Genomic DNA, 13257 nt, shown 5'->3' on the forward strand with positions numbered 1-13257 from the left:
CATTTGTGGCAGCCCTAGTCTGAAGAAAACAAGAATTGTGTATATTTTTTGATGGGTGTATTTTAAACCTGTAGAGTAGTACAGGCTACAGTGGTGTGACTGTTTGAAAAGTAATATCACACAAAACTGGAAACATGATGACAGAGAACAACTTCTTTGTTCTTCTGAGCGGTCTGTCGTCCTTACACGTCTGTAACAAACTGTCTATTCTGCTTTTTGCCTTTTTATCAGAGGAAACTGAAACATCTCATGATTTCTGGCTGTGCCTGTGGGTTGAGCCACAAATCTTCTGTTCAGCAGGTTTTATGTTTTCAGCAAACTTCACACAGCAGAGAGGAAACAAGGAATTCCAAGAGCACTGTGGGAATTTCATAAGCAGCTGTTTTCCTGATTGTTGATTTGTGATTTGCTCATTTAGTCCTTCTGTGTTCAGCTTCTTTGCTACCTGATGTGTTACTACAATATTTTAAGTTATTTATTGCAAGTATTTATTATCAAAAATACATCAAGTCATTGTTTAAGGACGTTTTGTGTAGTACTTTAGTACAAAATATAATCACTGGGTTGTGTTTGGAGTTGGTTGCCAACAGAGGGAGTAATTTTTTATGACTTCATCTGCTTGGCTGGATGTTAAATATTAGAAGATAAAAGTTGAAGACTTTGACTTCAGAGTCTATTATTTGCCATGGCATGTTGCAATAAATACATACAATAAAACTGTGTCTATAAAAACAAAGTGTGATGAGCCTTAAAAGTGAAAGAGGATGAATTATTTCTTCTGAGCAGCCTTCAGTGCTGTTGTCACTTGGTGGAAATAATTTTAGTATCACACTCTGTGTTAGTTAGTACACTTATGTAGCATATGTATTTTGTTTGTATGCTTTTATTTTGAAAAGTATTTTTGTTACTTCCTAACGTCATCCTCCCAACGAAGGCAGTGAGGTAAACTTAAACTTAGAGCAAAGAGGACATAAAGGACGCCGTGGCAGGAGGCCGTGGAGCTGTTTCTTTGGAACCAGTGTCAGACCTGGAGGAGGAGCCAGACCCAGTAACAGGTGATTTACAACTGATAGACGACAGAGTATATCTTTACCATATTATTGTGATTTATTTTAAGGCCGTTGTCACCATATGCAGAGTACACTCTTGCACTGCTAGTTTGCTCTGTGTGATTTTATTTTTCATTGCCTGGCTTGTTTTTATTCTTTTATTTGGGAAGAGTTCATCTTTTAGTTGGCTTTAAAATACAGGAATTTACTGTAAATAAATAGAATTTTATTAACTACTGCTCTGTATGCCTTTACTGTCGTCCCTTTAAGCTGCTCTAGTCTTTGTATCTCTTTTTACACCCACATGTGTCTAAATGACTGTTGGTGGTTACTTTCTATCCTCCCAGAGGCTTTTTTTTATCCACTGAAAGGCCTCGTGGTTTGTGACCACCTAGAAAAGAGGAAATGCAGCCTGTGGTTTCAGCCTGAAGTCTTCTGTGTTACAGATGTGCTGTTTTATGTTATCAGCTCATAGCAGAGAATTAACAGGGAATTCAAAGGTCATAGTGGGAATTTCACTTTGTTCTCTGTGTGCAGACACATCTTTATATGTGCTCCCTGTACCTGAATAACAGTAATAATTATCATTGGTACATTTTAGTATGATGACAGTGTGTGACAACAGATTAAAAATGGTGTCACTGCAGTGATGAGACATGCTAAACTAAAGGGAAAAACCTGACGTGCTGTGAAACCATGAAAATAAATTTCTCACACTGCCCTCATACAGCTGCTTTCAACTGTCACCACGAAACAGGCGTTTCAAAACGTTTGCACTTGGTTTTTGGTATTTTTAAGTTCCACATCTTAAAGTATCACATCTACCCTGTGAATGTTAATAGGTACTGTTAATAAGTTCACTACATCACCGACCTCACTCCTATTAATGGAGCCCACTCATCCCCAGACTCTGAATCCTCTATGGAAGGCTTTTCAATCAGATCTTTGAAGTATTCCTTCTACTGCTTACAATATCCTCAGTTGACATCAGCAGTGCTCCAGATGCACTATAAACTTTTTACTCTCCTACCACACCTGAGTTTTAGTTTCAGCTGCTGCCAGGGTTGCACTGTGCTTGGCCTGCCTGTACCTGTCAGCCTCCTCTGAGGTCCCACAAGCTAATAAAGCCTGAGAGTTTGACATCTTCAACTTGATGGCTGTCTTTACCTCTTAAGTCTAACATCTGGAATACCACCACGACAGGCGCCAACAACCTTGCAGCAGCAGCTCTGTGCAGCTGCCTCACTAATGGAGAAGAAGAACATGATGCAGTCAGGTCCCCAGCCTCCTTCAGAATTCTGATCCAACTCACCACCAGGTGGCGATCATCTCAGCTTCTTGAACATAGGGCTGCAGATCTGATCATATGGTTACAAAAGTGATCAACCTTTGATCTAGGGTGACATGCACTCCTCAGGTTCAAAGTTCGTGTTCATTATGGTCAAACTGTGATTAGCACATTAGTCTAATAACAAAACATCACACAGGTTCAGCTGATGCTGATGCAGAAGGTGAGATGATTCTCACATTATGGACATGTGGCAAAAAGCAAAAACTGGTCTGGTGCTGATTTTTGCTGGCAGCTGTTTCACCTGTTTAGCTCTGGGGCAGTGATGCATCAGCTTAAATGTATTCTTGAAGTTAACCCACCGTGTGTCATTACACAAGGGAGGCACTTAAAGCTTCTGTCGAGCGAGGTGGACCAGAGAATAGGGCTGTATCTACACCTGACTTGCTTCCAGGCATTTCTCACAGTGAACTAGCAACCAAAAAACTGGCTTCCTCATCTAAGTACTTAAAAAAAAACAAAAAACCCCAATATTTATTTATTTATTTTTGGTTTGCTTTATTTTCTTTCTGATACAGCTTACTGTGGTTGTGCCAAGCAGATTTCATCACAAGGTTTTGAAGACATCCCACAATCAGAGCATTTGGGGGTTCATAAGGCTTACAATTGTGTCAGTCTTTACATTCCAGGATTTCATGGCTCTTTGAAACAGGGAAAGGAGTAAAAAAAAATAAACGTTTCTGTTCCTCCTGTGCTGATGGCAGAGACTGCAGAAATTCAGTCATCTGCTGCTCTGTGAGTTCCACCTGTTGACATCCATTTGGAAAATCTGCCACTGATCAGTATCCATTGCTGCCAACTAAGTAGAGGCTTATGTGGTTCCTGGGCTTGGTTGGGTTCTGTCATCATGAAGTTCATTAAAAAAATGTTTCGTGAATATTTGCTCTGATTGAACTTTTGAAGGCTAGACTAGTGTGAAGTTTGTCTCATTTTAAGCTTTAGATGACAAAACTTTCCTGTTCTATTCTGTTTTCTCTTCTGGTCCTAGAAGCACAATATTTGAAAGTGGAATCAGCTCTGTTTCACCAAACTTGTGATACTTGTATTTTCAAACTGCATTTCAGCCCACCTGTGTTACCTTCATAGCCCACCAGGGGGCCCTGGCCCACACTTTGGGAATTACTGGAGCTGACAAGGTGGTAACTCAGAATAGTTTATTTGTAAAACATGTATGAAGATAACATGTTTGTCAGCATCAGTGGTGTGAAGCATGTGTGGCAGAGCTAAAAGAGATTCTGTGTTTGTTTCGATACAATGTGATGGTAAAATAATGTTTGCCTGCTGGCTTTCACAGAGGTGTTATATCTGTCACTGTGAGTCATCACTGAGCTGCGGAGCTCTCTTTAGTAACACAATGATGACTTAGCTATTTATTTCTTATGCTGCAGAACTAAAATGAGGAAGAACAATTTAAGCTAAATATGTGTGTTGCCTTCCAGAAAACATGTTTTATCTCTGACAGCTGGCAGCAGAGAGAGCAAGATGCAAAGTTTTAAAAACTCAGTTTTTTGTCTTTGCTGGTTGTCATCTCTTTGTAGGAATGAATTGTTATTGATTATCCACTTCCTCTTTTCTCACTCAGTTATTATGTTCAAAGCATCTAGCTAAATATGTAATATGAAACATATATGTATGTCATATATGTGTACATACGGGCCGCACGGTGGTTAGCACTGATGCCTCACAGCAAGAAGGTCCTGAGTTCAATTCCACCATCAGGCCTGGGCATTAAGGCATCTGGAAAGGGATCTCAAAACTAGATTGTAGGTGGCAGATGTTTGGTGTCATAAGCCATCCTCTCTGTTCAAAGATGGTCGTTCACAGTGGACATAGATGTCCTGTTTCAAACGATCTGTCTAGTCTGTCCAAAATGTGAAGATTGGCATCCTCATTGGCATCGTTCATCTGACCTTGAAGTGCAGATGAAGAGCTGAGGCCAACATCATATTAAACCCTATGGTTTAAGAATGGGATATCACTCATGTTTATATGTGTGTAAAAGCAGACAAGTGACTACTTTTGGTATCAGAGGCTATGTCTACACTAACCCGGATAAATTTGAAAACGGCGTTTTTGTCTAAAAACGATCCGCATCCACACTATCGTTTTTAAGCGTTTCCGAACAGTTGTTCATCCACACTGAAACGATCGAAAACCTTACGTTCCTGTATTGCGCATGCGTGAAACATAAGACGATTTGACGTGCGTTATTTCTGTCTGCTGTTTATTTACTTTCTAGCTCTTTGAAACGTAGCGTCAAAATGTCGAGGAAAAGCACCTTGTTTTTTTAAATGGACTGACAATGAGGTGGAGTTGTTGCTGCGAATAACACAAAAGTACAAAGTTGCAAAAGTGAGTGAGAATTAAAGAATTTGAAGAAAAGCTATCTGGAGCATGTACAAACTGATATTAATCTTTAATAGGGCTGTCAAAACTGAGAGCAAACAAAACAACTGCTGTATAATGCCCTCCACTAGCTTAGTTTAATCGGTCACATGACTGCATCATATGACTAAAACGCGTCATCGTTTTAAAAAGTCTCAGTTTATGCAGTCCACACAGCGCTGCGAAAACGGCGTTTTCAAATGTATCCGCTTTGGGGAGCGTTTTCAAAAAGCTCAGTTTTCCTTGACCGTCTCAGTGTGGACGGAAGGCCAAAAGTGAGAGAAAAAGATGGTTTTTAAACGAAAACGTATCAGGCCATGTCCACACTAATTCGTTTTGGTTTGAAAATGCATCTTTTTCCCTCCGTTTTGGTGTTCCATCCACAATGAGACGGTCAAGGAAAACGGAGCTTTTTGGAAACGCTCTCCAAAGCGGATACATTTGAAAATGTAGTTTTCGCGGCGCAGTGTGATAGTTTTTGTTTAAATTCTTTAATTCTCACTCGCTTTTGCAACTTTGTACTTTTGTGTTACTCGCAGCAACAGCTCCACCTCATTGTTAGTCCATTTAAAAAACTCTGTGCTTTTCCTCGATATTTTGCCACGACGTTTCAAAGAGCCGGAAAGTAAATAAGCGGCTGACAGAAATGAGGCGGGTCGAAATGTCTTGCTTTTCACGCATGCGCAGTACTGGAACGTAAGCGTTTTCAGCCGATTCCATGTGGATGAACAATTCTGTGAAAACGACTGAAAACTATGGCAAGCCATTAGTGCCAAAATTCGCCACTTTTCTAACCCGTTTGATTAAGAAACGGCGTAAAAAACGCCGTTTAATTATTCAAAACGCCGAAAAAAACGGCGTTCTGTTTCGACAAACGCCGTTTTTTCCGACTCTCACATGGCGCCCTGAACGCACCATCCGAGTGACGTAAAAAGCGGCGTTCAAAGACACACGGAAACGCCGTTTTTTACGCCACTCGGCAGAAAACGCCGTTCAAAGATGCATATATGGCAAGCCATTAGTGCCAAAATTCGCCACTTTTCTAACCCGTTTGATTAAGAAACGGCGTAAAAAACGCCGTTTAATTATTCAAAACGCCGAAAAAAACGGCGTTCTGTTTCGACAAACGCCGTTTTTTCCGACTCTCACATGGCGCCCTGAACGCACCATCCGAGTGACGTAAAAAGCGGCGTTCAAAGACACACGGAAACGCCGTTTTTTACGCCACTCGGCAGAAAACGCCGTTCAAAGATGCATAAAAACGCCGTTTTAAACGCCGTTACAGCTGGCACAGAACGCCGTAAAAAACGCCGTTTTTATGCATCTTTGAACGGCGTTTTCTGCCGAGTGGCGTAAAAAACGGCGTTTCCGTGTGTCTTTGAACGCCGCTTTTTACGCCACTCGGCAGAAAACGCCGTTCAAAGATGCATAAAAACGGCGTTTTTTACGGCGTTCTGTGCCAGCTGTAACGGCGTTTAAAACGGCGTTTTATTGAAATTATGCAGGGCACTCCCCATGGTTCCCTCATCCAATTACTTTCAACTCATTTCACCCAATCAAAGAAGAGGAAGTGCAGACCACACTAATGCATCACCGATTCACCTTGCTGCTAAGTGATTGCCTATTCAGTACCAGTGCTTGTCACAGTATTGACTTGTATTATAATCCCACTATGCATTTTGATGTGTTTAAGGCATGATCAAGCAAACAAACGACAGAATACTTTTTCTGAAACCTTAACTGTGATACCTGTTATGGCAGCTAACAGGTAATGAGCAGCGCTAGCTCTGCTAATTTCTGAGCTTCTTTCTTATTTTCCTCTTTACTTCTCTTAACCTTTAACTTATGTCTTAGCAATCAGATTCTGCCGTCATGCATTACCGCTCCGTGCTAGTTATGTTGACTTTTCTCTTCTTTTGTCTTCTCTTTTTTCACCCGTATTTAGACACTCGGCGCATGGCTCCTTTGTTTACGTTAGGGATCAGCTGTTAGCGCTGCGCCCTGCAGCTGCGCTACCGGCAGACAGACCCTACGTCCCCAGTGAGGGAAGAGACGGGGGTGATGTCTCCCGAGAAGGACACCTTACACACCATCTCTCCTTCCTGTAATCACTGTAAACGTGAGATCGCTCCCTGATATGATTGAGGAGCTAATGACGCTAACCCGGTCACAGTGGCAGTACCCCGACACTGCCCGGTACTCCCTCTGTGAGTAGGCTGCCCGGCTTCCAGCTGCTGCGGCCGGACAAGACCAGAGACAGCGGTGAGAGGAAAGGAGGGGGACTGGGCAGTGTTTGTTAAAGACAGTTGTGGTATCCCTGGGCACATTGCTGTGAAAGAACAACTCTGCAACAGAGACATTGAGCTATTAGCCGTTAGCATCCGTGGAGGCAGCCTGTGACTCTCTGTGGTCCGCAGACTGCAGACGCAATCTCCGAGAGCTCTTCTTCTAATATCAGGGGACTTTAATCATGTCTCGCTGGACTCCACACTGCCCACCTTCACCCAGTATGTGACCTGCCCCACCGTAGGCAATAAAACATTGTACTTAATGTATGCCAATGAAAAAGTGGCATACAGTTCATCACCTCTCCCTGCCCAGGGAAGATCTGATCGTAACCTAGTGCACCTTGTCCCTGTGTGCAGCACTTGTGCACGGAGCCACCAATCACCCACGCAGTGCAGAGATGGTCCGCGGAGGGCATATGAATAAATAATAAAAGCAAATAAATGACAGAATGCTTTTTCTGAAACAAACGGAGACCTTAACTTTTATCAAAATACCATTTTACTCAGTTTAAAGTAATACCACTGTATAATAGCCTTCAAATTTAATAATGTTAACAGTATCTCAGGAATATTTTTGCCCCATCAACATGCATTAAAAATAGATATGCAGTTTTGAATCAGACCTGTATGTACGTTTTCTGAAAAGTGATGTAAATAAATAATCTCAAAAACATGAAATAATTGTTTCCCATGTAAACTGGAGTTGTCCTTGTCAATGTCATCAGAGTACTCTGGATGTCTTACATGAATTTGAAACAGAGAGTGGCACATGACAGCGTTGTACATAACATAACTAGTTTACCTGTATGACATGAAGTAATTTAAAAAAAAAAAAAAGAATCCATGTAACTTGGTTATGGCTTCTTTCTGATAACTGTAGATACAAATGGGCTGCAGTGTGCATTATCTTGACATAAGTATAAGATACTGAACCCGCTGATATGATGTGGTGGAGGAACACAACTACCTGGACACCCACATATATACATTTGCTGAACTGGAAGATCAAAACAGAGGCTGTACACAAGAAGTGGATGGGCAGGCGGGTTTTTGAGAACAAGCTTATGTGTGCACCAAAATGTTAATGACAGGTGTTCTGTCAGTTCAGGTGAGTGCAGTGCACTTTGATGTGTTCTTCTTGGATCAGGAGAGCAAGCTCTGTGCTCCGGAAGCTGTGGTGGAGAGGAAGTGAGTGAACAAACTGCCATGCATCATGGATATTCCTCTCAATCCACCTCATCAGGTACCTCTCTAAAAGTGTGACTCAGGTCTGTTGCCCCAAAGGATACAGGAAATGCACTGATTTCCAGGACAGAATCGTGTCTGTTTAATGCTCCATGATGATAACTTTCCTGTGAGCGTTTGAAGATCACTGACATCATGGCTTTTAGCCTCATTGTTTCTGCAAAGAGATTTCTCCAGTCACTGAATCTTTTGATAAAATATATTTTTATGCCTCTAGAGGATGGAATATTTTAAGTCTTTACAACTTTACATTTGGGAACATTATTCTGAAATTGTTGCACAATTTGTTAATGGAGTTTTTTGCAGCTTGATCAACCTCTGCCCATATTTCCTCCAGAGCAACTCTGCTTCTCTAAGATGCTCTTTTAATATCTAATCATGTAACTGACCTGTTACTTTTAAAATATCCCTGCAGCTGTTTCTTTTAGTACCACTTTTTCCAGCCTTCTCTTGCCCCATCTCAACTGTTTTGAAACATATTGCTGCCATCAAATTAAAATGGACTTATTTTTAACGACATAGTCTCGGTGTAAACATTTGACATGTTTTCTATGTTCTACTGTGAATAAACTTTGCCTTTCACATTTGCAAATCAGTGCTTGCTCTTTTTTATTCACATTTTACACTGGAGTCCAGTATTTTCAGAACTATGTTTGTACAAAGCATAATCTGTACAAAGCAAAACATAATGTGCTCGGTGTGAACTGTCACAACATCAAACACACGCTAAACCACTTTATATCTACTACACTATACTGAGCCACTTCAATACCTACTATACAGTTTTTATTTTTTAATTATTTACTGTCACTGCTTTATAGTTGTATTTATCAATATCAACAGCTGTAACTTTTAGATTAATCAAGTTGACTTTATCGAGATTCAGCTTCAGTTGTATACTTTCCATTTCACAACTTCCATCTTATACACTTTAAAAATCACTCAACATTTTTTATTTTCAGTGTCACACAGCTCGTTCTTGTATCTCCACTACTCAATGGTACATAGTAAACACGTATTATAACTTTTCACATTATATGTATCCAGTCACCTAGATATTTTGAAGTCTTTCCACTTGCTGCTATTATGTTTCAGTCAATAATTGAACTGTGTCAGTGATATGTCGAGTCCAGAAAGTATATTAAGCCAGAGATGAGTTCAATACCATGACTCCCTCTGGTGCCAGTTAGTGGACTAAATAGTTCTACCACTTGCTCCATCATCGGTCCGTCCAGAGTAAATTCGATGTCTGGCACAGTAATCCTCTCAGGCCAGTCGACCAGCAATCCCAGCTCATCTGTACCATGAGCACCACCACCAGAATCAGTACCTAAGCCCTGAGCAGCAGTCGTCTCACTCTCAGTGGCTGTCACACTACCATCAGCTGTCCCACCAATAGTCCCAGCAGCAGCAGCTGCTCTAGTCTGAAAGATGTCCTGCATGGCAGTTGAGGCTCGGCCCTGTTGCTGGAGGCTGCCTCGGACAAAAATCTGTAATGGGCTCAAGTGTCTCTCTGTCCGCAAGCCATGATTGTTCCACTGTTGAGTGAAGTCTTTCAAATCTCTGTTGATCCTTGGGAGATAGATGTAATGGAGAGCCCAAAGGTGCATTTCATTGTCAATGTCAATGATGCCTTCCTCCTCCAGGTGGTGAAATAAATCACAGTAGACATTGGTCATTCCTCGCCACAGATCACCCCAGAGCCTCTCAATTCTCTGATTATGGGTACTCCTTCCTCTTAGGGCGCTTCCACGATCAAAGCCTCTGAAAATGTTCATCATCAGGCAGACAGCATTGTTTTCCCCTCCTCTGTCTGTCCGGACCCTCGAGGGTACACCATAGGATACCACGGCTCTGATGAAACTTGATAAAACGGTACTGCTACGGTTGTTGTTTGAGGCATGAAGGAAGACCACAAGACGACTGTATCCATCAATAGCCCCATGAATGACTATCCTCCACCTAAAACCGTGGTCCATAAGAAGAAAAATATTATTTCTGCTTTGTTATTGAAACAATGGAAAACACACTCTTATTTGATTTACATGGCACTATTACATGTCAAGTTTGAATTTTTCTCTGTATGTTGCTTGCGCTGTCTGTGTTCTCTCATCTTCCCCTTTAAACATAACCGTTGTGTTAGAGGACTGCCCATCCCAGGGCCTGGCTCTATTGGACGTGTCTTATTGTTCAACAATTATATTTGATGTAACGCTGAATTTCACTTTGGTCAAAATAGGTGTTCAACAAATCAGTGTGGTTGGTTACCTTATCAGCTTGTGATTTCCATCAATGTGCCACAATGAGTTTGGACCTGCAACCTGATATGTTCTTCGTTCTGGTCTCCGCAAAACTGCTCTAAGGGCAGCTGCTCCAGGATTTATCCGTAACATGCTTGCTCGAACCCTCCTTCGCTGTACACGTAGTCCACGTACTCGCAGGGAGGCTCTGACAGCCTCAGGACCAATTTGTTCATTGCCAGCGACAATGTCCTGCACATGTTCATCCAAGGCACTGTCAGTCAGTTCCGCATACATTGATGCACGGGTGAAATGATACTGTCTGAAATCAGACAAAAAAACATGAGTAATTTATCACTACCATAACAGCACACTTCATTACTTGACTAGTGGTGCACATTCAAATATACTAATGTTTACAATTTCACAATACCATTTAATTTGAATAAACAGTGAGTGTGTGTCACAAAGAAATGAAAGTCACACTGGTTTCAAAAGTCACTGACCGCAGACGTCTTCGAATTGTACGAAGTGAAACATTCAAAATATCAGCCATCTGAGGTGCAGTGAATCCACATGACTTCAGGAATGAAAGCTGTTCCCGAGTGATAAGGTAAAGGGATCTACCTCTACCTCTGTTGAAAACCACTGGTGCCTGGTATCCAAAACAGCCTGAAAATATATAAGCGTTTGGTAAATAGGTAAAGGCACCCCATATATCAGGTAAATATATCAGGTAAATAGGTAAATATTTGGAAAATAGGTTAAGACAGAGTCATAATTTATTTCACACTGTTGGTGAGTCAAGGAATCGACACAATATGTGCTTACCTTGTTGGCCATGCTGAGTAGACAGTTCGACCTCCTGAATCAATTCAGCCAAGTCACGCAGAAGTTGATCTGCTGCAGTTACATTGATCAGTCTTCCTCTTGCCCACTGAAGGCTTCTCTGCATAGTCTCCAACCTCAAAGATATCAAAAAATTACTTCTTAATTCATGATATATTTTCAGGCCATATTCCCCTTAAACATTTTAAATGTTAAATGTTTTCTATCTTGCTTTAATCGTACCTCCTTAACGCTAACTGTAGCACATTTGGCCCAACATCGTCCATCAGCAGCCGCCGTGTACAGTCATTAAGAATGTTCTTGCACCTTGAGATGAAAATCCTCCAGGCCATACTTTGTAATGGTCTGGTTGAGTCACAACTATTTTTCCACAGTGCCTGCTCTACTTGGGGTGCTGGCTGCTCTACTTCATCGCTCCTCTGAGGATCACCACCTGAGACAAATCAAGCCAGCTGTATTTAAGACCACCGTTCACAACCAGTCTTTGCCATATTATCTGTTAACCAATGTCAGTTATTGGCCTCACGTTGCTCATAGCTCTAGTACTTACCTCTCTGTTCATGTCTTCTTAGTTACTTCCTGGACAACCTTTCACACTCGCAATAGCCTCACTCCCCTGGACACGGATCTCCATTTGCTCCTCAACAGCTGATAACCTCTCACTCTTTTTTATCCATTCATGCATTACTCCACCTGCAAACAAGTAAGACTGTTCAGACTGCCTATTTGGATCTTTTCTGAACTTCTTCCAAGACCCTCCTGACTCTGCTCTCCCTCTGCTGCAGTACCTGTAGAGGCTATGCCTACACTTGAAGCCACTGAAGGGTTTGATGGCAGGGGTGAGGCAATGTAACTGTTATGAATTAAACTTGTAACAGCCCAACTCAATCTATACTTGTCTTGTACGGTTAAGATTGTTTTTGTATTCATCAGTTTTATTTGCTTCTCTTTATTCAATGTCATTTATCATAACAGCGCAGATTTTACAAACTGTTTGCTTGTTCTGACCAAAAACACCTGGCTTGAGTTACGTTTATCTTCAATACATTTCCATAAACACACCATACGTAAAAACACAAAAGGTGACCCGTAGCGGCACACATAAGGTAACAATACAAAAATGGGTCCCACAGTGCTGCTCCACCATCAACTCTCACACCACTGTTTCACTTGCCGAGCTCCAGCAGCCACAGATCATGTTACTGTTCCCTCTAGTATGAACTACTGTAGTCCATGTTCATAGCATTTTGCTCCTAGTTGTAGAACTCAAAGTTAACATTCATGCATTCTAGCCTTGTTTTTAATTTTACCTTTTGCATCACATACACATACTTGTCTGTTTTTTCTATTTTATTACTATATTTCTATTTCTATTGTACAGCACTTTGGTCTACCAGGTGTGTTTTTAAAGTGCTATATAAATGATGATGATGATGATGATGGTTATGATGTAAAGAACGTTTTCTGTTAACTTCACTCTGAGCCTGCGCTCGAATCTGCTCCTGAGTACACTTCATGTTTCTTGTTGTTTAAGGAAGAGAGTTCGATTATAGTCTTAGTCATTTACAGTGATACAATAGTTGTAGGACATAACCTGCTTGCTGGTGTTTTTTCTTGGACAAACTTGGACTGTATTAGAAATCTATACATTACTGTGATCCTACAAAGACAAAAATTTAAATTATTACTTTCAACAGGTTTATATATTTAAATAAATCAAAAATTCCATGTTAGTCTTCTGAAAATTGTGACTGAGCACTTTTGGAAACACTCTGTCATCACTGTAAGTATTGAGACTGTGAACAGTTACAGAATACATCTGAAATAAATGTCAGATTCTAACAGGTTATAGT

The 13257-nt window shown here is 41.1% G+C and overlaps 3 protein-coding genes and 2 long non-coding RNA genes across 10 annotated transcripts in view; 4 read left to right on the forward strand and 1 right to left on the reverse strand.

Moving 5' to 3' along the window:
* LOC109194483 (titin) overlaps positions 1-13257 on the forward strand; it is a 722900-nt gene that overhangs the window by 153546 nt on the left and 556097 nt on the right. The gene's annotated exons all lie outside the window — the stretch shown is intronic.
* LOC102081169 (uncharacterized) overlaps positions 1-13257 on the forward strand; it is a 151558-nt gene that overhangs the window by 55954 nt on the left and 82347 nt on the right. The gene's annotated exons all lie outside the window — the stretch shown is intronic.
* The window catches only part of LOC102077482 (low affinity immunoglobulin gamma Fc region receptor II-b), a 74868-nt gene that overhangs the window by 29768 nt on the left and 31843 nt on the right, over positions 1-13257 (forward strand). The gene's annotated exons all lie outside the window — the stretch shown is intronic.
* LOC112846250 (uncharacterized) lies at positions 6165-7886 on the forward strand. Its single transcript, XR_003219140.1, has 2 exons — positions 6165-6550; positions 6728-7886. It is a non-coding gene; the product is annotated as an uncharacterized LOC112846250 (long non-coding RNA).
* Positions 9097-12738, reverse strand: LOC109204457 (uncharacterized). Its single transcript, XM_025905649.1, has 6 exons — positions 11955-12738; positions 11627-11837; positions 11387-11520; positions 11062-11227; positions 10584-10877; positions 9097-10277 (listed from the first exon to the last, which is right to left on the reverse strand). Exons 2-6 carry the CDS (start codon positions 11734-11736, stop codon positions 9428-9430), a joined length of 1554 nt encoding a protein of 517 aa, XP_025761434.1. The 5' UTR covers positions 11737-11837; positions 11955-12738; the 3' UTR covers positions 9097-9427.

Source organism: Oreochromis niloticus, linkage group LG3, assembly GCF_001858045.2.
Source record: "Oreochromis niloticus isolate F11D_XX linkage group LG3, O_niloticus_UMD_NMBU, whole genome shotgun sequence".
NCBI classification, from domain to species: Eukaryota; Metazoa; Chordata; class Actinopteri; order Cichliformes; family Cichlidae; genus Oreochromis; species Oreochromis niloticus.

Bases quoted from the DNA above. Each gene is read 5' to 3' on its own strand.
- LOC109204457 (XM_025905649.1), bottom strand. From the start codon at position 11,736: ATGGCCTGGAGGATTTTCATCTCAAGGTGCAAGAACATTCTTAATGAC. The intron at 11,521-11,626 runs GTACGATTAAAG...GATATCTTTGAG, and splicing joins CTACAGTTAGCGTTAAGGAG to GTTGGAGACTATGCAGAGAA. The intron at 10,878-11,061 runs GTCAGTGACTTT...GTCTGATTTCAG, and splicing joins ACAATTCGAAGACGTCTGCG to ACAGTATCATTTCACCCGTG.